This window comes from Monomorium pharaonis, chromosome 1 (genome assembly GCF_013373865.1).
Source record: "Monomorium pharaonis isolate MP-MQ-018 chromosome 1, ASM1337386v2, whole genome shotgun sequence".
NCBI lineage: Eukaryota > Metazoa > Arthropoda > Insecta > Hymenoptera > Formicidae > Monomorium > Monomorium pharaonis.
This window is the reverse complement of record NC_050467.1, coordinates 35,858,281-35,882,632: the sequence shown is the minus strand read 5'-3', so window position 1 is coordinate 35,882,632 and position 24,352 is coordinate 35,858,281. Positions and strand designations below refer to the sequence as shown.

The 24,352-nt window shown below is 37.8% G+C and overlaps 1 protein-coding gene and 1 long non-coding RNA gene across 3 annotated transcripts in view; one reads left to right on the top strand and one right to left on the bottom strand.

Annotated features, from left to right (window-relative positions):
- The window catches only part of LOC105839126 (Fanconi anemia group D2 protein homolog), an 83,108-nt gene that overhangs the window by 2,595 nt on the left and 56,161 nt on the right, over positions 1 to 24,352 (bottom strand). For both annotated transcript variants that reach the window (XM_036282444.1, XM_036282476.1), the window contains 3 exons: positions 20,181 to 20,496; positions 19,742 to 19,948; positions 5,558 to 5,855 (listed from right to left, as the gene is read on the bottom strand). In XM_036282444.1, the coding sequence (XP_036138337.1) occupies positions 5,558 to 5,855; positions 19,742 to 19,948; positions 20,181 to 20,496 (821 nt within the window). The remainder of the gene's footprint in view (positions 1 to 5,557; positions 5,856 to 19,741; positions 19,949 to 20,180; positions 20,497 to 24,352) is intronic.
- The window catches only part of LOC114254060, an 83,314-nt gene continuing 59,661 nt past the window's right edge, over positions 700 to 24,352 (top strand). Inside the window, exon 1 of the long non-coding RNA XR_004962131.1 lies at positions 700 to 1,274. This is a non-coding gene — a long non-coding RNA (uncharacterized LOC114254060). The remainder of the gene's footprint in view (positions 1,275 to 24,352) is intronic.

The window sequence follows — 24,352 nt, the reverse complement described above, 5'->3', positions numbered from 1 at the left end:
GAAAAAGTTTATAATTAAATTTAAATTTTGACACACATTATTTTTATTAAAATTTATACTCTAAGTTATAATTATTTCCAGTTCTAGATTTAAAGCTTATAGGTTTAAAATTATATTATATAAATTATACTTAAATATAATTATAAAATAATTTTAAAATTTAATTATAAAATATTTTATATACAAATATTTTATACATAAATATTTTATTATAAATATTTAATTCTAAATATTTTAAATACAAATATTTTATATATATATAAATACATAAATACTTTATTACAAATATTTAATTCTAAAATAATTACCAAATTTAATTATAGAATTATTTAATTATATCATATTTTATAGATAGATTTATATAAATCTATCTATAAAAATATGATATAATTAAATAATTCTATAATTTATATAAATCTATCTATAAAATATGAAATAAAAAAATAATTATATAATTAAATTTGGTAATTATTTTAGAATTAAATATTTGTAATAAAGTATTTATGTATTTATATAAAATATTTGTATTTAAAATATTTTAGAATTAAATATTTATAATAAAATATTTATGTATAAAATATTTGTATATAAAATATTTTATAATTAAATTTTATAATTATATTACAATTATATTTAAATATAATTCATATAATATTGTTGCGTCAAGACGCTCTTTATCATTCACACACTCGCACTTACTCGCGGAAAGAAACCTAAGCGAGATTTCGTTATAACACCAAGTTTATTTTAAAGAATAGAAACAGATTTGTAATGCGTCCTCCACGGCTGGAGTCCGGCTCAGAATTGAACGTCTGTTCTTATTTACAAACAACAAACTCGTTGCTAAACAAATCTCTCCCAGGCAACTGGCCGATTAGCATCCATATTATCGATCGGTCCTACAGCTGACTGACGGCGCGAAGTATACCGGGCGATGCGCGGCGCGCAACAATATAATTTTAAACCTGTAAACTTTAAGTCTATAACTGGAAATAATGATAACTTTAAGTATAAATTCTAATAAAAGCATAAGTGTGTCAAAATTTAAATTTAATTCTAAACTTTCAAAATTATCTTCTATCATACCTTCGATATTGTCGCTGCTGTCAGTCAACTCAACTCAATTCAACTCAATAGCAATACAAGACACCATTAAGTTGTCATAAAGTGTGATGAGAACAGAGAGTTATGCCTATCATATATTTCGTCCATACGGAATATTAACTCAAATAGACAATCGGAAACATCCTATAGTGGCTCCTGGCACTGAAAAGGTAAGAATTTTTCAAAATTTTAATATTTTGTTTGCCAAAAAGATTAAAGTGACGAAATTAATAACATTACAGAATTCTCACAATTAATTTTACAGAATCGAAAACTTTTTAACATGTGTAAAATACGCAAGACTAAATCGAATACTTAAATTTAGTATAATAAAAAAAAATTATTATTATAAAAATTATATATCAATCATTTTTTAATGTTTTGCGTTCTTAAGGCTTCTGGATCATTACAACTATATTAAATACGTGAACAGAGGCGAAAAATATGCAAAAATTTTTGTCTGCCATTTCTATTGTAAATAAAAAAATATTTCAATAAAATAATACTTTAAATTGCTTTAGTACACTTAAAATACGCCGAAAGTTACGCTTTTCCTTTGACAGTTAATAAACAACCGTATCATACCTGGTTATGTGACAAATTACACAGTTGTACAGCTGTCGAAAGAGTGAAAAATGTACTGTTCACTAACCTTAGTTTTCGATCAATTTTAAGAGTTTACAAATATTGTTACATGTTACAGCATTAGTACAAAAGGATTAATAACAAAATAGCACGCAAGAATATTGAATTATCAAAATGTTACTTTCTCATCTTATAGTTCTTATTTCTATCATTTATGACTGTCATTATTGTCAATGCAGAGTTCTCAGCTAAAAAGCATGTAAGAAGCTTCAAGTTTAAATTGAGCTATTTTCGTCAGTTCAGAATCTCTTTATAAATCTTTCCATAAGATTCTCTCTCTCTCTCTCTCTCTCAACTATTTTAGAAATTATTTTATTTAAAGGAAACTGTATTTTTTATAAATTGGAAAAAATTCTCTATATTAATCATAAATTTATTTTTTATCAACCTTTTATATTACATAAAACCATTGAAAGACTTCTTTAAGAATTCTGACTATTTACAGATTGATTATGTCAGAAGCAAGAAAATACGCAATAAAAACTCACAAAATATATTGAAATAAAAATATTTTTCAATAATGCATTCAATATTTGCATTTAATAGGACACTTGTAAAATATATCAAGAATTCTCTTTTATTTTGGAAAGACAGTGAGAGTGAGAGGGAGGGAAAAAGGGTGAAAGAGTATGAATGTATGTGTGAGAAAATTCGCGCGCGCGCACGGGCGTGTATGTGTGTGTGTATGTGTGTGTTTACGATATATTTCGGTATTCTATCAATTGCAAATTGTTTTAAATAGTAACATTTTCTCGCTGTTTAATGAGTTTGAAGTAATAATTTTGAAGCTTTAAACACGTTAATAGCTCAGTGAACTAACATAACTTCATAAAACAATATTAAATGTTGAACATTAAGCAGCAACTCAGTCACTGCATTCTTTTTGGTTCAAATAAAAAAAATACATCAAAGGCTACGTGTTTACTCAAAGGCTACAGGTTTTTGACAAAAAATGTAATATATAAAACTTAAATAATATAAAAAATTTCAGAGTAGTAATTACTATCTTTTTATTAAAGAACAGCTCAGCAGGTTCAAAAAATTTAAAATACTTTAACAATTTGAAAATACCGCTCAGACTGAAGATAAGTTTGTGTGACAATTAGGAGTAACCCAGCAATCAATTTCCGTTCACTTACAAAAGCTGGGAAAAAAACTAAATCAATGTACTGTTACGTCCAGCCTTAAGAGATTTAATTTGTTTCGAATACGCAGGTAAGGCAAAGAAGAACGCAGTAAAACTTACACAATTCCCGTAGGCACGCAAATTAAGAGAGGGTAGGTGCCTCGGGTTAAACGCACTTTTTACAACGCAGAATATGGGTCAGCGTGCCCTTTCAAGCCCGCTATAACCTTATTTCTGGGTTATGCACTCGTGGTCCAAGTTTTGAGTCAGTGAATTGAATCACTTTAACTCGGGACTAAACCTGGTGCAATCTTTGATCAGGGAGTGCAGATCCGGGGGTGGTTTTTGAAATTAAATAGTCAATGTAATTTCTTAAAAACTATATGCAAAGATTTTATTCTAACATAAGTACACTAATAAGCGCTGAAGTCGTAGTTGAATATAAAGATTATTAGTACTGCTGGTATAATAATGGATAGGTTTGTATGGACATAATAATAATTTTAGTACTAGCTAACATAATGGCAAAATAAGAATTTTAATACTGACAATTGTAAAAATCTTAAAAATCGGATTTTGTAATAACAAAATAATAATTTGAGACATACGTAATAATAATAATTCATAAATCGGCTAATATAATTGCAAGAAATAATTTTGAAAATCGACTATCATAATGACAAAGTATAATTACGAAATAATCTAAAAATCAGAATGATGATTTGATTAATTGGTTAACATAATTACAAATAATTTAAATATTAGCTATCATAATTATGGAATGATAACACAGCTCCACAAAAAAAATTGAAATTTTGTTTGGGGGGACCTGACCCATCTTACTATATGTAATCGAGCATGCTGAAACTGAATCCGAAGTCCAAATAATCTCATCACGTCCGAAAAGACTTACTACTTGTCGGAGTAGATAGGGGTTTTTAAACTCAAAGCCGCAGCTGGAGGATGAGTCCAGGAGGATGAAGCCTGCCCAAGGATGAATCGAAGTGGATACTTAGTCCTCCGATCGTAGAAGTGCTGGAGTTTTTCTCACTTCACTTAAGTTCAGTGTTCACTTGCACCAACACTCAAACTCGGCGAGATGCGGACTTACGCGGACTCGGTCTCTCGGTGTAAAGTAAAAAGCGGAAAAAGCTGCTCGCGGTCTTTGGGATCGCGATTTTATACTCAATTTTTCAAAGGGAAGAGTTGAGGTGTAGGCGGTGTCATTCTTGGATTGGTGGGCCCTTTCAAAACCATCAAATTTGAAGCTTGTCTATTGGAAACTCGCGAAATTATTATTTCGTAGAGATGATCAGTTATTGGTCCATCTCTTCTCGTCTCCGCCCGATTTAGTTTGAGTTTTAAGTATAGGAGAGGGGTTTTTATAATTTTCGCTCCTCTTATCTTTAGGTCACTCAAACAAACAAGCAAAAAAAAGGGTCTTTATGTCTTCCTGTAGATTTTAGTGAGGAACGTACTTTTATTGATTGAGTGCGGACAGCGTTTTTGCTTTGAATAATAAATTTTTATAGTTTCCGGAGGTTCCTTGTTTGAAGACTTTAATTTCATTAAGTTTTAATATTTCCCTTTTTCTTTGCTTAGCATCGGGTACCGATCCAGGGCATTGTTAGAGTATGGTTCGGTAATAAAGTTATTATTTATTTTTCTATTCTAGACTCGACATTGCCCCAGACTTCCCAAAAGAATTAAATCATATCTAACGGTCGCTCTCAAAATAGTTTACAGATGGGGCACTAAGCATTTGTTTGATGACTATTTCCTTCGGTTTATGTATTTATTATTCCTCAAGAATAAAATTTTAAATTGTCGCTATATCTCACGAACTTGTGCGTGACGATAGAGCGATCCTCTGCAAACATTTCTTGGTCTCGGCGACCGTTAGAATACGATTCCTCTTACTTAATTGTTTTCCTTACAAGGACAACGAGAAGAAAAACGTTAAGTCCACCGAACGTAACAGTACACATAAATTCAGCCTCAAGATAAATAGAAAAGAATCGTTACGGTAGTGTTCTTCTAGGTACAAAAAGTTCTTCAGAAAACAAAATCATTACTGACAATGAAAAATGGATTTTGTACAATAATCTTAAAAGAAAAATTCTAAAGTAACAATTTATTTGTTAGAGCAAAATAGAAAGAAAAAGATTGATTACTGACCACGAAACGTGGTGTCATTTTGCAACACGATAATGCTCGATCGCACGTCATAAAATAAACAAAAGATATTCATTATTCGTTAGACTGTTCATTGGGGAAGTACTCTCATGTGGCTTTTTCATCGGTTCTAAATTTTTTTTTCAATCACTTTGCATCACATGGCTGATACATACTTTAAAAATATGGAAAAAGTACAAAAATAGATAAACAACTTTATTCATTTAAAGCCACTATTTTTAAAAGGAAATTTATCAACTGCCTAGTAGATAGAATCTAATCAAAAGTAATGGCAAATATTTCAAAAATTAAAGTTTATTATTTTTTTATGAAGGCTAAAATGTCTTCAATGTCTTCACTTTTGCGTATCTAATATATTTGTTTCAGTGAAAAATCAGAAATTTAAAAAACGTTATTGTATATTTTAGTGTAAAACTTATTTTAAATACTGTTTTAAATAAAATTTTATATTTTTAAAGAAAAAATTAATACTGCAATAATACTTACGAGTTGACCGTTGACAATGATATATTAATACCTCTAATTAAACCGTCAAACATTTTTTTATATAACAAATAAAAAATATTTTTCTTCACAGAAGGTATCCTTGTTAAAGAACTTTGAATATTTTCAAAATTACAGATTTCATCTGGTAACCATTCCAAAACTGATGTTACTGTGTCTAGTGGCGACGGTTCATTATCCATCCAATTATTTAATAACTGAATAACGGATAATTTATATTGAGGACCAGTATGTTTATCCTCCGCCCATTCCAGACAAAGAAATCCGTACGCTAATTTTGCTGAAAAAAATATAAGGAATTTATAAAAAAGAATACAGCCTACACACACGTACGCACGCATGCGCACTTAATTTATCTTTTAAAAATTTTAAAACAAAAATACGTCAGAAAAAAGTTGGTACGATAATTAATGCAATAAATTAATTAATGTGAATGTTTAAAACATGTACTAATATAATGTACGAATAAATCATCGATATTACACTTAAAAATAATTTAAAATGTAGATAAAAATAAAATAATTTACATTGGACGTATATCTTAGTTAGATAATATAAGAATAATTTAATTTTAAATTGATCTAGATAAAAGATATATAAAATAATATCATTTTATTTATAAAATGTACATAATTTTAACATATCATTAAAATAATTTAGAATATAAAAATAATATATTTCTATTTATATTTATAAATCCCTATTTCTTAAAAACAAAAGTTCATTAAATAATTCAATCTGACAAACAATGTTTGTCCTTTGATTTAAATCAATACGCAATACAAAGTTAGAAAATATAGAGCGTATATGGGAAAAATGCGAGCATCGTCCATTTCTTAATAAGAAGATAGACGGGATCAAGATAAATGTAAAAATCCACCATAATTTTTTAATATAGTAAAAAAGTAAAAGCTCCGTATAACCACGGTCTCGGGGGTTTGCGTCGTGGCATTAAGTGAAATTGTGGCACTATGAAGTAACCCCACTCTATCGACAGAGTGAGAAAGAGTGACGTACACAACGTGAGCAGGCTGCGCGGCGCTGATGCGCGGTAGGACGCATAGTGGGAGAATAGATTTCCCCTTTGGTGAGACAATGAAGAAGACATTGAAGGGAAACGCAATAAATCGGAGAGTAGCAATTCTACTGTACCTCTAATGATAACCGAGATATTAATTTTTCAAATTGTACTAATGAGAGCGCGCTGAGGAAAACACAGTTCAAGCTATAGCACGATCCACTGTGTAAAGCATTGGCTGCCGGCGAGGGGGGGAGAGGAAGCGTGGCGTTGCTCATGCTTCGCCGCACTTCTTCTCCCCTCCCCCAACGCTGCTGGCAGTCAATGCTTGACACAGTTGGGCCATGTTATAATGCGGCTCGGCGCTTCCCTCGACGCGCTCTCATTTGTACAATTTGAAAAATTAATATCTCTGCTGTCATTGGAGATACCCAAAAATATGGACTTTTACGTTCCTCTTGATCCCGTCTGTCTTTCTTAAAAAATGGACAATGTTCGCATTTCTCTCTACATAATGCGCATGTTATAATGACTGAAAAAGTTTCATATAGAAATTTTGATCAACTTATATTTTTGAAGATTTTTACATCTCTATCACATATTGCTACTATTTTCTAATCTACGTAATCTGTTATCGTTTCAAAAATTCTCTTGTTAGGATAAATATACGTTGAATAAAATAATTTGGTTGAAATTAAGACTTTTGGATACGTGCAGCTATATTGAATTCGTGACAGCATAGCGTAGCGTATGACAACATAGAAGTAAAAAATATGCTGAGAATTCTTACGTTGCCATTTCAAATAAAAGTGTTCAAATAAAAACTAATGTGTTATTTTTTTCACAACATAATTATTTATAGTTCTTTAGGGGAAGAAAACATTAATAAATTGATCATCAACTTCATATTGTAATATTGTAATATTACTAATCTGGTTCATCTTATAGCTGTGTTTTAAAAATCGAAAATGCTATTTAGCACAAAATTTAGTGAATTTTGAAAGGTATATAAAATTACACAAATAAATATTAATACAAAAATCCAGTTACCGAATAAGACATATTTTCTATTAATTGTTTAAGTAAAAAGATATTTCAATGAAATGACACGTTAGATGTCTTTAGTACACTTGTAATGTTAGTGCCACACTACGCGCTTGTTTGCATTTCGTGATTCGTAATTTCGTAATCGTAGTTCATATAATATTTGTGTATAATGTAAAGAGAAAATTCGTCGATTTATCATGCATGATTCATCATTTATTTACAAATTTATTAGCCAAGCAGTTTTTTGGCGAATTCCAAAACACACAAATCAACGAATCAATCCATTCGCGACATACAATTCACAATAACTCGTGATTGTAATGGAAACTCTGCTTATAATGGAAATCGAGTAGACAAATAAACATAATCGTGTCCTTGGACTTCTAGAAAATATTTTTGGCACAAACAATAATAGTTAATTAAACGTCCATTACCGAAACTGTTCAAAGTAACACAAACTAAGAAGCGACAGATTACAAATAATATACTACAAATCGTGGAAATAGTGTGGGAAATTTATAATAGTAAATGATGAATCTTCCCGAATGTCAAACAATCTCAAATCTCAAATCACAAATCGCGAATCGCGAATCGTGCACAGTCTGGTCCTAGTTATAAAACATGCCAAAAACTATGGTTTTCCTTTGACAGTTAATAAACAATCGAATATATCAAGTTTAGTTATGTAACAAAATACGTATTTTGTCGGGGGAACTGTCGGGGGAAAAAAAAACGAAACATGTACCTTGTACGTACTGCTTCTTTTTTTCTTTTTGTGCAATTTTAAGCAATTTTGTTTTTATTTACGTTCCTTCATGCACATTGAATTTTGTTTTTTATTTTCATTTTATCAAAACGTGATAATATTTTATTTTTTGACAAAGACGCAAAAAAATTATTTTTTAAAAACTACCAAAAAAATATTAAACCAAGAAAAACAAAAATAAAAAACCGAAAAAACTAAGGCTTTCCAAAATGCTCACCTTTTTTAGCGCGAGCTCATGTGCTGTTCCTACCTCCACGCGGTGAGAGTCGGATAACGCGGAGTAGGACGATAATTCTTATTTAATATTGGAATTTCACACAAATGCCAACCCATCAACATAATTATCTTTATTATCTCTTAACAATTCACAATAGTGTTTACGGGAAAAAAAACTTACATCGATTATGTTTGTCGAGTGAGAACTACGTTTAATCGATGACAATAACTTTTGTTGTAATACGTTTACGTAGGATAAAAAAACTGTTTTAAAGGCAATTACCATATTAGTGATTCTAAAGTCATGGATCCACGGATTAAAATAGTAGAATCGTGGACGAATCGAAGAAGCAGGGATCTCTTCTAAAAATTCTATACTTAAATCAGAATTTGCGGAAAAGAGTGGAGAGGGGGATACAACGTTTTCTGGGTCTAGAGAATTGATAGGGGAATAAATTGGAGAGGCAAGAGAAGAAGAAATGTCTCGGGGATCACACTGAGGTTCCTCGGGATTTTGAGATGCAACAAAAATGTCTCGAGGATCATACTAAAGTTCCTCAAGATTTTAAGATGCAAGAGGGATGTCTTAAGGATCACATTGGGGTTTCTCAAGACTTAGAGAGGATGGTAAAGATACTCTCAAGGAATCTAAATATTCAGAGTAGACAGGATCGAGTAGTGCGCGAGCCCGCCTGATTTTCTCAATTCTCCTGTGAAAAAATTATGAAGACTTTTTGTTACTTGCATCTTACAGCATAATCTTTTTTCTTTATTCAGTAGTTTTTCTTTATTCACGAGTAATAAGCGATGAAAATCAAAATGATCATTTTATCTTAAAATCTCAAGAACTTGGTTAAAAAAAAACGCGTAGCGATGAACAACCACTCAAAATAAAGGGAATAGATCCCGCTGTAAGATGCAAATAACAAAAAGTCTTCATAATTTTCACAGCAGGTATAATGCAGCAAAGTTGCATAAAAATTTTTATTTTGATGGGTTAAATTTTATCATTGTACCGCTTCGTAAAAAAAAAAATAAATAAAATCCTCAAAATTCATTCGAAAGCAGAGTTTAAGCTTTAAAATGCTTTTTAAAAAATAAAAATGCGATGATTTTTCGCGATGTTATACTTATTTGAAATTAGGTAAAATTTTGACACAATTTTAGTATGCGCTAATTTTGTTGACCAGTGTATATAAGGAATCATAATTGAGATATCTAGATTAAATAAATTGTATTTATTTAATAATAAAACGACAAGCTGACTGTATTAGGGCTGGATACCGACGGGAACATCGACGACTTCCGCCGCCGCTTAAGTCACTACATGGACGAGCACCCAAAATTTTTTTTAGCCTCCGCGACCATCCCCACTACATTCGTCCCCGCGCCCGCCATTACCGTGACCGCTTCAGCCCCCGCGAATCACCCCTCCTCTCCCGATAATGGGCCAGCGCCGGCTAAAGTCATGAACCAAATGCGGAAATACCTATCTAAGCTACGCAACGGCCGTACTCTCTCTCATGCGCCACGCCGGGAATTTTCGGCCCATAGACCAAATCGAACAACTTTACAAAAACTTACACCTCGATTACCAAATGCACATCCGACGCCATGATATTCACCACCCAAGCGACCTAATGGTACAAGCCACCGAGCTAGAACAGATTCAGGCTCGTCGGAAGAACCTTCTCAAAGACCGAGCGACTCACCGCGAAATAACGACCACCGCGGCCGTCTACGACCGCGCCGAATGTTGTTGGCGGTGCAAACAACGCGGCCATACCCGATTTGAATGCCATCGCCTCCCTAAGAAGTTTTGCTCCCAATGTGGCAAAGACAACGTACTCACACGCGACTGCCACCCACCTGCGGGAAACGAAGTTCGGGCCGGAAAGACCGCAGCCGCCCCCCGGCTCTCGGAGTAAAATTTACCCCCGGCCGCACATACGTCCGAATCACGACCCATCACACGACCGCCTTGATCGATACCGGCTCCGAAATTTCCTTCATTAACCAAGCCACCGCCGACCGGATCAGTCGATTCGGATTCCGCCTAAAGCAGACGAAAAGTTGCGTCCAGCTCGCGGACGACCAACAAATCACTCTACCCGGGACCGCGCGTATCCCGCTCCCTATCGGACGCCGCCGGATTTGGCCTTTCATATCATACCCACACTCCAAAGCACCTTGCTTATCGGCATAGATCTATGGGGAAAATTCTACCTATCGCTACCATCTCCCCCCGTCCCTCGTTCACGCGATCACATTCTTGCCTCCACAAAGACCGGGACTGTCCCGATTGCGCACATAAGCGATTGGACACAGTAGTATTTCTCGATTGGACACAGACCCGATTGGACACGGACCCGATTGGACACAGACTCAATTGCACACAGACCCGATTGCACACTGACCCGATTGCGCACCGACCCGTTTGCACACGGAAGCGATTGCGCACCGACCCGATTGCACACGGACCCGATTGCGCACCGACCCGTTTGCACACGGACCCGATTGGACATAGATTCGATTGGACACAGACCCGATTGGACACGGACTTGATTGGACACAGTCTTGATTGCACACCGTCCCGATCGGGCACAGTCCCGATTGGACACGAACTCGATTGGACACAGACCTGATTGGACACGACCCGATTGGACACGGACCCGATTGCACACGGACCTGATAGCGCACCGACCCGTTTGCACACGGACTCGATTGCACACGGACTCGATTGCACACGGACTCGATTGCGCACCGACCCGATTGCACACGGACCCGATTGCGCACCGACCCGTTTGCACACGATACGATTCCGCATTTCAGTACATGGGTTAGCGACTTGGACGGAGTGAGTGCGGGAGGGGAGCGAAGCCCCCCTTGCACCCCCCCCCCGTGTGTGTGTGTGTGTACACAAAGCGTTTTCTGCACCACATAGGTTTGCGACTATAAAATATGTATAAGAAAAATATTATAATATATATTTTGTACGTATTTTTATGTCTGAGTTTGCCAAGTATAAAATAATTATGATAAATATTTATGAAAATATTAAAAATAAATATTTATGCTATTATACAAAAATACAAAATATTTCGAGCTTATATACCATGAATATTTTTTAGTACATTTTAAAAATATATTTTATATATTGTTAATAATAATTTCTAAATAATTTATGAAAACGATTATATAATTAAAAAGTTTTTTAAAAATAAATTCGTAAAATATTTATAAAAATTTATTCTAAATTTTCTGTGCTATCCGGGTTGTTTTTGCATTATTCTGCGATGCGGAATCGTATCGTGTGCAATCAGGTCTGTGTGCAAACGGGTCGGTGCGCAATCGGATCGGTGCACAATTGGGTCCGTGTGCAATCGGATCCGTGTGCAATCGGGTCCGTGTGCAAACGGGTCGTGTGCAATCGGATCGGTGCACAATCGGGTCCGTGTGCAAACGGGTCGGTGCGCAATCGGGTCCGTGTGCAATCGGGTCGGTGTGCAATCAGGTCCGTGTCCAATCGGGTCTGTGTCCAATCAAGTTCGTGTCCAATCGGGTCCGTGTGCAAACGGGTCGGTGCGCAATCGGGTCCGTGTGCAATCGGGTCTGTGTCCAATCGAGTTCGTGTCCAATCGGGTCCGTGTGCAAACGAGCCGTGTGCAATGGGGTCGGTGCGCAATCGGGTCCGTGTGCAAACGGGTCGTCGGTGCGCAATCGGATCCATGTGCAAACGGGTCGGTGCGCAATCGGGTCTGTGTGCAATCGGGTCTGTGTGCAAACGGGTCGTGTGCAATCGGGTCGGTGCGCAATCGTTTCCGTGTGCAAACGGGTCGGTGCGCAATCGGGTCCGTGTGCAATCGGGTCGGTGTGCAATCGGGTCTGTGTCCAATCGAGTTCGTGTCCAATCGGGTCCGTGTGCAAACGAGCCGTGTGCAATGGGGTCGGTGCGCAATCGGGTCCGTGTGCAAACGGGTCGTCGGTGCGCAATCGGATCCATGTGCAAACGGGTCGGTGCGCAATCGGGTCTGTGTGCAATCGGGTCTGTGTGCAAACGGGTCGTGTGCAATCGGGTCGGTGCGCAATCGTTTCCGTGTGCAAACGGGTCGGTGCGCAATCGGGTCCGTGTGCAATCGGGTCGGTGTGCAATCGGGTCCGTGTGCAATCGGGTCTGTGTCCAATCGGGTCTGTCGGGACGGTGCGCAATCGGGTCCGTGCGCAATCGGGTCCGTGTGCAATCGGGTCTGTGTCCAATCGAGTTCGTGTCCAATCGGGTCCGTGTGCAAACGAGCCGTGTGCAATGGGGTCGGTGCGCAATCGGGTCCGTGTGCAAACGGGTCGTCGGTGCGCAATCGGATCCATGTGCAAACGGGTCGGTGCGCAATCGGGTCTGTGTGCAATCGGGTCTGTGTGCAAACGGGTCGTGTGCAATCGGGTCGGTGCGCAATCGTTTCCGTGTGCAAACGGGTCGGTGCGCAATCGGGTCCGTGTGCAATCGGGTCGGTGTGCAATCGGGTCCGTGTGCAATCGGGTCTGTGTCCAATCGGGTCTGTCGGGACGGTGTGCAATCGGGTCCGTGTGCAATCGGGTCTGTGTACAATTGAGTCCGTGTCCAATCGGGTTTGTGTCCAATCGCTTATGTGCGCAATCGAGCCTCACTCACAAAGACCATGGGAATCACGTCCCGTAACACATCTGAGGAACACCACCTACGCACCTTTCTCTCCAACGAGCTACCCCTTTTTGAAACCGTCACCGGCCTCACCGACCTCATCCAGCATCCGTCTCAAACCAAACACCGCTCCAATTAAGCAGAGATACCGCCCCCGAAATCCCGCCACGCAGGCCGTTATCGACACCGAAATCGACAAGATGATAAGCGACGGAATTATTGAGCGCTCACACAGCGCATGGAGTTCGCCGGTAGTCATCGTACTGGCAGGTCCCCCTAGCGCCCGACAGCCGACCGCTAACGGTCTTCACCGTGCCCGGCAAAGGTCTCTACCAATTTCGCGTGATGCCGTTCGGCCTCCATTCTGCCCCCGCGACCTTTCAACGCCTCCTGGATTCGTTATTCGGACCGGAGCTAGAACCTAACGTCTTTGTTTATCTCGACGACATAAACATAATTAATCGCATCTTCGACGAACACCTAGCTACCTTGCGGGAAGTCTCCGACACGCTAAATTACGCCTCAACGCGGATAAATGCAAGTTCTGTGTAGACCAACTCAGGTATCTCGGGCACATAGTAGACCAGGCCGGCATCCGCACTGACCCCGACAAAGTCCGCGCTATCACCCAGTGGCCTGCACCACAAACCGTAAAACAGACACGCCAGTTTCTCGGGCTTGCCTGGTATAGGAGGTTTATCAAGGACTTCGCCACCGTCGTCGCCCCACTAACCGCCCTGACCCCTTAAAAACGCCCAGTGGCATTGGGGCCCCGAAGAAGGCATCGCATTCGAGGCCCTGAAGACCACACTAACCACCGCTCCCGTACTCGCGTGCCCCAACTTTTCACGCCGCTTTATCCTCCAGACCAACGCCAGCACCTCCGGGCTGGGCGCCGTACTTACGCAACACTTCCCCGAAGGAGAGCGGGTAATCGCCTTCGCGAGCCGCACCTTGAATCCGGCCGAGCGGAACTATAGTGCCACTGAGTTAGAATGTCTTGCCGTGATATGGGGAATACGATGAATGCGAGATTACTTAGAGGGATATCCCTTCACAGTTATCACCGACCACCAATCATTAAGGTGGATACAAAAACTCGACGCCCCTACAGGAAAATTAGGGAGGTAAGCGTTCGAACTCCAGCAATACCAGATAAAGATTAAGTATCGAAAGGGCGCTCTAAACCGAGTGGCCGACACCTTATCGCGCCAACCCATCACGGCCGCGGCCACTCCGGAGACCCGATGCCGATGGTATCGCCGAATGTTCCGAATCGCTCAAGACGAACCACGGAAGGCCCCTGACTACGCGATACGAGTCGGGAAATTGTTTCGGCACCTCCTCCACGATCTCGATTTTAAAGAGACCCCCGATGAGGAGCTATGGAAATTATGTGTACCCACCGAACGCCGCCCGGAAATCCTACGGCAAAACCACGACACCGCCACGGCCGGTCACTTCGAAATCGCGAAAACAATCATCCGAGTGGCGCGCGCCTATTATTGGCCCGGTATGTTTACCGAGATCATCCGGTATGTACGCAATTGCCGATCCTGCCTAAACCATAAAGCTTTGGCAGCAAAAAGCCGCCGGCACCCTCCACTCAACCGTCGTCACGCGACCATGGCAACAAGTGACTCTGGACCTCGTGAGGCCCCTGCCGCGTTCAAAGAGAGGTCACACCTGGTTACTCAACATGCAAGACCGCTTCACCAAGTGGGTGGAGATGCGACCCTTGCGGCGCGCAACTGCCCCCCTCGTGACGGTAAACATAGGAGGCCGTCACGGATGCCCCGACTCGATCTTATCCGACAACGGAACCCAACTACGCTCGAAACAGCTCGCCGACCTACTCGCCGCGTATAATATACAGCACGTTTATACACCCGTACACGCGCCGCATTGCAATCCGGTCGAGCGCACCAACCGTACTATCAAAACGATGATTGCACAATATGTAGACAACGACCACCGAAACTGGGACGAGCGCATCCCAAAATTACAATTTGCCTATAACACCGCACGGCACGAAGCGACCGGCTTCTCCCCCGCCTATCTTAATCTAGACCGCGAAATCGCTCCTCCACCACGCGAGAGCCACACCGATCGAGGTACCGCCCCACCGCCCGACGTAACTTGCCGCTGCCTCGAGGAAGCATTCGAGCTAGTGCGAATACACCTCGCCCGTGCTTTCCATCGCCAGAAAAAGCACTACGACTTGCGTCGACGACACTGAAAACCGAATATAAGCGTGGGTCTGGAAACGCGAGTACCCTCTATCAAATAAAGACGCCGCGTTTAACGCCAAACTCGCGCCAAAATTCCAAGGACCGCTAGAAGAAGTCCGAAAAATTATATCGCCGGTCATAGTCGATCTCCGCGGCGAAGACGGCCGTTGAAAACGACACATACACGTTCAAGACCTAAAGCCTGCCCTCTCTCCGCGACCGACTCCCGAAGCCACCGACACCGAGTCTGACGACTAACGCGCAAAACAAAACGTAGCGTCAACGAACTCCACGTTCCGCTGGCCAAAAACAAAGGATTATTCCCAAAGACAGCCACCACATACAGCATGCGGAGCATCGCAACTGTCACTCGCTTACAAGCTCGCCAGAGAAGACAATCTAGCACAGACGATGGAACGCGATATCCTCGCCGAAATCAGTCTCCTACTAGGAGAAGACGAGTCGTACGATCCCACAAATTCTGGCATGGAGGACACTAGGCCACGGCATCCGACCAGCCAGGACCGCCCAAGCCTGAGGAAGTCGAGGGACCACCGGCCCAAAAACACGGCATCGACGCACCCCGCCGCAGCATTCCCATGGTAGGATGCATCGCCGGCCACTGGGTACAGTCATCCGACCGCGCTCGACAGCGCAAACTAGAGTGGCTATGCAACCCGCCGACCACCAAGCCAAAATCCAGGAAGCCACCGCCGAAACCTGAGCTGCCTCCGAGACCAGCTTGCGTAATGGGCCCCTTACCAGCGCCTCCCACACCAGTCGAGGTCAAACCGGGCCATTGCATCGAGGTACCGCATTACGCCATCCACGGCACCAGAGAATGGAAGACGCGCTCCCGGGGACATCGGTGGCATATCCGATTCAACGAAAACGGATCGGTGCGGAAGATCCGCAAGCGCGACCTATAGAACCGAATGTGCCTCAAAATTCAGACACTGCGAGAGGGGGGAGTAATGTAAAATGCTTCGTGGTGGATAAAGTAATGTACGAAGGGCGACAAAATCGAAATCATCGTGACCGCAGCGAGTGATAATAAGAGACAAACATCATCAGCGAGAAACAGAAAGCGCTCTATTTCTAAACGGAAGGATAACAAAACCGAACAATCCCATAATAATCCCCCGTAATCCCCGAACAATCGCATAATAATCCTATAATCCTACAATCTCTTAATTTCGTAATAAGTATACAATATACAATGAAAAATATAATAAATATACATGTATATCATTGTATAAATAAATACGCTGTTATTCAGAAATTTTTTCTAAAAATAAATACTGCCTTATGAGATGCAAGGCCATCTTTTATGCTATTTGATAAAATTACGAAACATGAATATAACAAAAACGTAAGACTTTGGTCTGCAGACGTCTGCATTGAAAATATTAACTTTAGGACTAATTGTTTTCCAAATACCAAGATACCAGCTATGCCCGATGCACCCACTTTAGGGACACCGTTCCTCGGCGAAGGGAGCCACCGATCGCCATAAGATCCCAGAGTAAAAAGGCGCGAGTCGCCGGCTCTCACTTTTAAACACTTCCAACGGCCACGCTGACCGCCACAGCAAGCGCGCGCTCGACAAACTTGTCGCGCCGCCGCAAACGCGTTCCAGCATCCCCAAGGAGCAGGGAAACCACGGAGGACGGAAACACCCGAATTCCGGACAAACAGCTCCGAAGTCGCGCCTCCAAGTATAAAAGCCGGTGGAGGCGACAAGTCTCACTTTTCTATCATCCGTTCGACCAAGCGAATCCCTTGTTCTGAGCCTCCGATAGAAAGCTTCTAGGTGAATCGGCGAGAAAACGGGGTGAAATGTCTTTCGCCTCGGCTAAGCTTTCTTGGCAGCCATCACCGCTATCTCAATCCGTCAATCATTCCTCGCTTTCCGTTGCCCGGCAACCGTGAGGTGAAGCGTCTTCGCCCCCACCGAGTGTTCTCGGCAGTCCGCATACGGGCCCAAGCAAAAACTTTTCCTCACGCCCCGTTGACTACCCAGGGGGGGGGGGGGGGCAAGCGACTTGTGCCCCGCCGAGCGTCTCGGCTTGTCAACGCGCTACTCCGCCTCCCGCTAGAATTTCCCAAAATCCACGACTCTCCGCTCAACGTGCCCCCCTCCACCACCGCAGCTAGTACCGAAAATCCAGTCTCGCACCCACCCTCGTCACCTCGCGGTACGAACGACTCCCGATAACTAACGCCACGCGAAATCACGCACACCACTCACTCCGTACACGAAACTCTTGTGACGCGCCGAGATCGCGAACCAGCGACGTTGTATATAACTCACCGTTCCTTTAATATATGTATAAATTTAATAAAACTCGTCCGCGTGTTATGTTGAACGCCCCCTCGTAATTCTTTATTGTACAAGTATATATCGTGGTAAGAATAAATTTGTCATCTGTTACGTTAAAAAATAAATCGTTATCCGCAATATTTCTCTTTCCTTCACCCCCCCGATCGAACCACTCGAGCTTATCCGTAGCAAAAGTCAGGTTATTACAAAATTATTAAATATTTAAAACAAGTTTCAGTAGTTTTTAAAAATTAAAAATTATTAAAAAATATTTTTAAAAAACTCTATTGGCCCAGTAATGACCAAACCAATAAAGTTAGTTAAATATCAATTATCAATTATATATAAAATTATCAAAAATAAAACAGAAACATAAAAGAACATTTTTGACCTAACAAAAACTTTGCAAAAATCAATTTTGCTGCTTATAAACAAATTATTAAAAACCAAAATCTAAAGAAAAACTGTTACGCTAATCAATTTTGCGACAAAATATTACTAAAGAAACGTGTAACTTTATCTCTTAACCCTTTCAGTCACGCAATTGGGGCAGCCAATAAATCTTTGTGCTATTATAGTTTTTATCAATTATGGTCACCGATTACAAATGTTATAAGGTTTGCAAACTTTAAAATGGCGAATTTTGGTCCGCCATTTTGAATTTTGCAAATCTGATAACAAATTCGTAATCAACGACCCTGAAAATTTCTAGATATAAAGTTATAAGAAAATTGGTTTAATAGTTTAAATACAAATTTAATCTATAAATTTTTTTGTTTCATTGTTTATAACTATTAAATTGTTAATATATTTTAACAAATATTTATTGCAACACTAATTTTAAGCCTTTTCAAGATCAAAAAATTAAAAAATGGAAAAAATTAATAAATTGTACGTTTTACAGTGAAAAAAAGAAGATGGTTTAGGTGAGACATATACATGTTTCTTAATGGCTGTCCCAACTTTTTACCATAGATGTATTACCGATTGCAACCTCAATACACACATGTACACGCATCGTGGACAGAAATGGTGTCCCTCAGCGTAAAAATTGGGGATTGTGCCGGTGTTGCATCCTTCACCAATGCCACACGCTCAAGGATAGAGTTATGATGAGTGAGAAGACGTGATACCGATTCGCTGGTGTCCAATATCCGTTTCACTCGCACTCAAGCGAAAGACGTCATTAGTATTGAGTGCGATTGAAACAGATATGGACACTAGCGAATCGGTATCACGTCTTCTCACTCATCATAACTCTATCCTTCTTGAGCGTGTGGCGTTGGTAAAGGATGCAATAGCGGCGCAATCCCCACTTTTTTTGCGTCTCCACTTCACCGCGCGCTCAGTAACACGTACGGCGCTTCGTGTATGTGGGTGATCGCCGCGCTGGACTCCGAGGAACACCATTTCTGCCGGTGCGTTCACACATATGTATCTGCACAGGCCGTATACATGTGTATTAAGGTTGCGATCGGTAATTCCATCTCCTATGATAAAAAGTTAGGACAGCCATTAAAAAATATCCTGTATGTCCCGCTGTGACTGAAAGGGTTAAGTCGGTTTCCGCAAATAGAAATAATTAAAAATACATAAATTATTGAAATTTCTTCCTACCCATAACCAACCAAGTTAGTTAACAATAATAATATCAATTAGAAATAAAATAAAAGAATGAAAGAACATTTCTGACATAAAACGCACTTTGCAAAAATCAATTTTGCAACTATTTTTTTCTTTTTACACTACTTATGATCATTTAACGATCAAGATTGCAACCACCCTTCAGCATATTTCTATAGTGTGCACTTTTTTACAATTTATATAAATATACATAAAGTGCTTTTTACATTAGAAATTTTTTTCATGCTCTTGTCTTTCATCACTTACCATGTTTATCCTTATACTCATGGACATAGGTTTCAGAATGTTTCATTAACGATTGGCACATGTTGACAAGAGCAGTAGCTAATGCTATTTCGGTAGCAATATCTGATAACGATTCAAAATATTTGTATGATTCTGCAACAAGTTCTTTGCAAGACCTCAATCGAGAGTTTTCTTCATTAACTTGTTTAGCCAAATTACGTAATCCATCTAAAAAAATGTATAACAATAGAATACGAGTAATGTGCGTATAAAAAATGCGTCTAATTTATCACATACAGTACAAAACATAATATTTCAATAATACTACAGCAACGTTGCGACATTTCAGCAAGATTTCAATGATATTGCAGTAAATTAGAATATTTTAGTAATACTTAAAAAATTATAGTGATAGTGCTGAAAATTCTGTACTGCATAAATTATAATAAAAATAACGTACCACGTAGCAATGTGTTGTATGTTACACTTGAAAATCCTTTCCAATTAAAAATACGAGTAAGAAGATGCAACAATAATTTTGCACCATTTCGAAAATTATGATTATCGTCTTGTCTTAATCTGCATACAATATCATCCAATTTTGAGCAGATTTTTGGTGATAAATGTATTAAATCTTTCACAATACACTCAGAAGGTTCATTCTCGAGTATCACCAAAAGTTCTTTTACAACAAAACATACTTGTTTTATTGATATGCCTGATGTTTTAGGTTGGGAGGACAACTCTTCTACTTTGATGTCCAAAAGATAGGCTATCTAAATAAATTATGACATAGCATTATCAAACATAATATTTTTAACAATTTAAAAGTTATATATGCCATATAGCACAAAATGTTATATAATATTTCAGCAAAATTGCAATATTTCAACAATATCGTAGAAATGTAGAAAATATACACTGTAAAAAATTGTAAAGTTACAACTATAATAATGAGTAATTTCGAGATCCACTATAATAGTTGTAAAAATTTATGTGTATGTAATTAAAAAAAAAATTATGTTATATAAATCCAAGTAATAATATTTTTATATTACACTACTCTTATTTTTTTACATAATACAAAATAAATGTAAATGTGTGAAATCACAAGAAATTGCTTTTCGAAATAAAACAACAAAAGTTTTGTCTTCTCTACAAAAATATTATGAAGTAAATACGTCAACTATAAGAACGGATAATTATTACAAAAATTATTTATTACTATCTAATATTAACCCTTTAAGGACAAGAAAGCCAATTTTTGTACTTTACTTTCAGCACAATAACTTTCAATGTATTCAGCCTAGAAAAAAATTCAAATATCATTTTCATAAAAAAATTCTATAATATTCTATAATAACTTATAATTGTCTTATAATTATTATTGTATTTATTTATATATTATATTTATTATATAATATTTATTTACTCAAAAACAACGTATCTAATAAAGAAATTGACAAGAATACTTCCTTCAAAAAATTTTTTGTAGAATATATTTGTTTCATTTGAAAATTCTGACATTTTTAATATTCTATTCACCATATTAGATCCGCCATTTTGTGGTATCAAAAACATAAAAAAACGCACAAAACTTGTGATTTCAAAACGTCTGTTGCTAATAATCATAAAAAAATTATTTTTTTAGTTCTTTGACTGCCATATTGAACCCGCCATTATTAAAACTAAATTCTGATAAAACATGAACAGTGATATTGGATTCATTCAAAATTCATACTATGAAGAAAAAAAACTTGACGGTGCTTGATTTTCATAGAATTATTTAAAAAAAATGTTTGACTAATTTTCTTGCAATTTCCGCCATTTTGAAAAGATTACAATAAATTAAGACTTAAAAAAAATTTCTTGTTAAACTTTAACTATTTTATCCACGTTTGGACGCGGTTAGAAATAGATCCTAATACTTTTTCTACTAAAAAAAAAATTTTCCCAAATTTTCAGTACTTTTCCACTTGAAATCCGCCATACTGGTTTTTTAAAGTATAAAAATGCAATTTTAACCCCGGAAATCAAAAAAGCACATCCAAAATTAGTAATATACATAGTTTTGGTTAAAACATTTCCCATTTTTGTTATAAAAAAAAAGCTCAAAGATAAATAAGAAATTGTATATCTTTGGGCGTTAATGGGATAATGTCCGAAATCGATAGAATACTTTTTCTCCAAATATTATACCGTGAAAAAATAATTCAAATTTTTTTAAATTAAATATAATAACAGAGTAGTACCAATTAAAACTATTATTAACCTTTACAAGACCGGAAGCCACTTTAGTGGCTTTATACTATTTCAGTCAATTTTATACAGTTTTCTGGTCTCAATTAAATTAATAATGTTATAATAAATTTTGTTTCATGCCGGCACGTGTATCGGTGAGTAGTTAGAGCGTGAAAGTGGAGGAATAGGCCAGTCAATAAAGACACAAAAAATCGAAAATTTAACTTTAATTACAAAAGTTTTCAAACTTTGATGGAATACTAAGCGAGTTAAAATAACAATAAATCTTATTTTGCAACCATTTCCGAGATCCGAAACATGCTAAACATTGCAAAAAAATGTTAATTTATTATAACTGCGAAAAAAATTGCAAAAGTTCTGCAAACTAAAAACAATGTCTATTGTGATATGTTTCACAATGTGTTAGATTTGCAACCTATTTCGGGGCACGCAACATTAAAATTAATTGCAAAATAACGTTTTTGTTTAAATCTTGGAGAAAAAAATTGCAAAAGTGCTGCAAATCGATAGAATAACTTTTACAACTGCCCCGAACAGCTGTAGCAATTTGCAACCTTCTATGTTGCACGCAACATATTGTTTCTTAATTAATGGTAAAACAATTTGGTCGTAATTTTGCAAAAAAAATTGCAAAAGTTTTGCAAATTGGTTGCAAACGTTGAGATTATTTTTTGTCACAAGCTGGTAAGTTTGCAACCACGGACAAGATCCGCAACCTTGAAAAATTAGCAACAATTATTATATTGCACTTTTTGCAAGCGTGAAAAAAATGCAAAAGTATTGCAAATTTTTGGAAGTGCTTCAAATGTCTTTCCCATCCGAATATGAATTTGCAACCCTTTACTAGTTACGCAAATTATTCCAAGTTATCACTGACTAATTTTGTGTTACAAAATTAATGCAAAAGTGTTGCAAATCTGGGGAAAAAGATTAAAAATACATTTACTTATAATGTCAAATTTGCCGCCTTCTACCTGTCACGCAAACTATTCAAATCAAATATATACTTTACATTCTCAATATCATGTGGCCCCGCGTGTGTTAAGTTTGCCCCCACACATTAAATTTCTGATATGAGTTCCCGTTTCATTTTGAAGAAAGACTTTTAGAAAAAAAAGAAATCAAGACGCCGCGATTCTTTGACGGATAGGGATCAATCACAGCACGGTTTTTAGAAGTCTTTGACTTTCCGCGGTGTCTCTATTTAAAGTGTCGGTTAACTTTCATATTGTGTAGCACAGACACCGCGGAGACACCGTGAAAAGTCGGAGACCTTTAAAAACAAACCATAAGAAATCACAGTAAGTATATGTGATATATAGTATTTCAATTCCTTTCACAATGCTATTCGAGCGTTACATTTATCTGAACATGGCTCACATTTATCGACCTTCTACAAAATTACAAACTTGAATTCCAAGATTAACAAATGTTTCAAGTGTTTTCATTTCAAAACGTTTACCTTAATTTTATTTACACAACGCTTACTTCAATTTGAAAGATATAAAAAAGATATAAAAAAGATATAGGTTACAATGCTTTTCACAATATTTATTTTGATTATTTTGCGTGACAGATAGAAAGTTGCAAATTCGACATTATGTGTCAAAGTAATTTTTAATTTGTTTCCCTGGATTTGCAACACTTTTGCATTAATTTTGTAACAAAGTCAGTGATAACTTGCAATAATTTGCGTAACTAGTACAGGGTTGCAAATTATCCATTTATATTCAAATGGAAGAAGACATTTAAAGCACTCCCAAAATTTTGCAATACTTTTGCAATTTTTTCACGCTTGCAACAAGTGCACACTTGCAAAATAATAGTTACTAATTTTTCAAGATTGCGGATCTTGTCTAAGGTTGCAAACTTACCAGCTAGTGACAAAAAATATTCTCAACGTTTGCAATCAATTTGCAAAATTTTTGCAATTTTTTTTCGCAAAATTATGACCAAATAAACATTTGTTCCACCATTAATTAAAAAACAATATGTTGCGTGCAATATAAAAAGTTGCAAATTGGTACAGTTACTCGGGGCAGTTGTAAAAGCTATTCTATCGATTTGCAGCACTTTTGCAATTTTTTTCTCCAAGATATAAACAAAAACGTTATTTTGCAATAAATTTAAATGTTGCGTGCCTCGAAATAGGTTGCAAACTTAACACATTGTGGAAAATATCACAATAGGCATTGCACTCAGTTTGCAGAACTTTTGCAATTTTTTTCGCAAAGTTATAATAAATTAACATTTTTTGCAATGTTTAGCATGTCCCGGACCTCGGGGATGGTTGCAAAATGAAATTTATTGTTATTTTAACTCACCTAATATTCTATCAAAGTTTGAAAACTTTTGTAATTAAAGTGAATT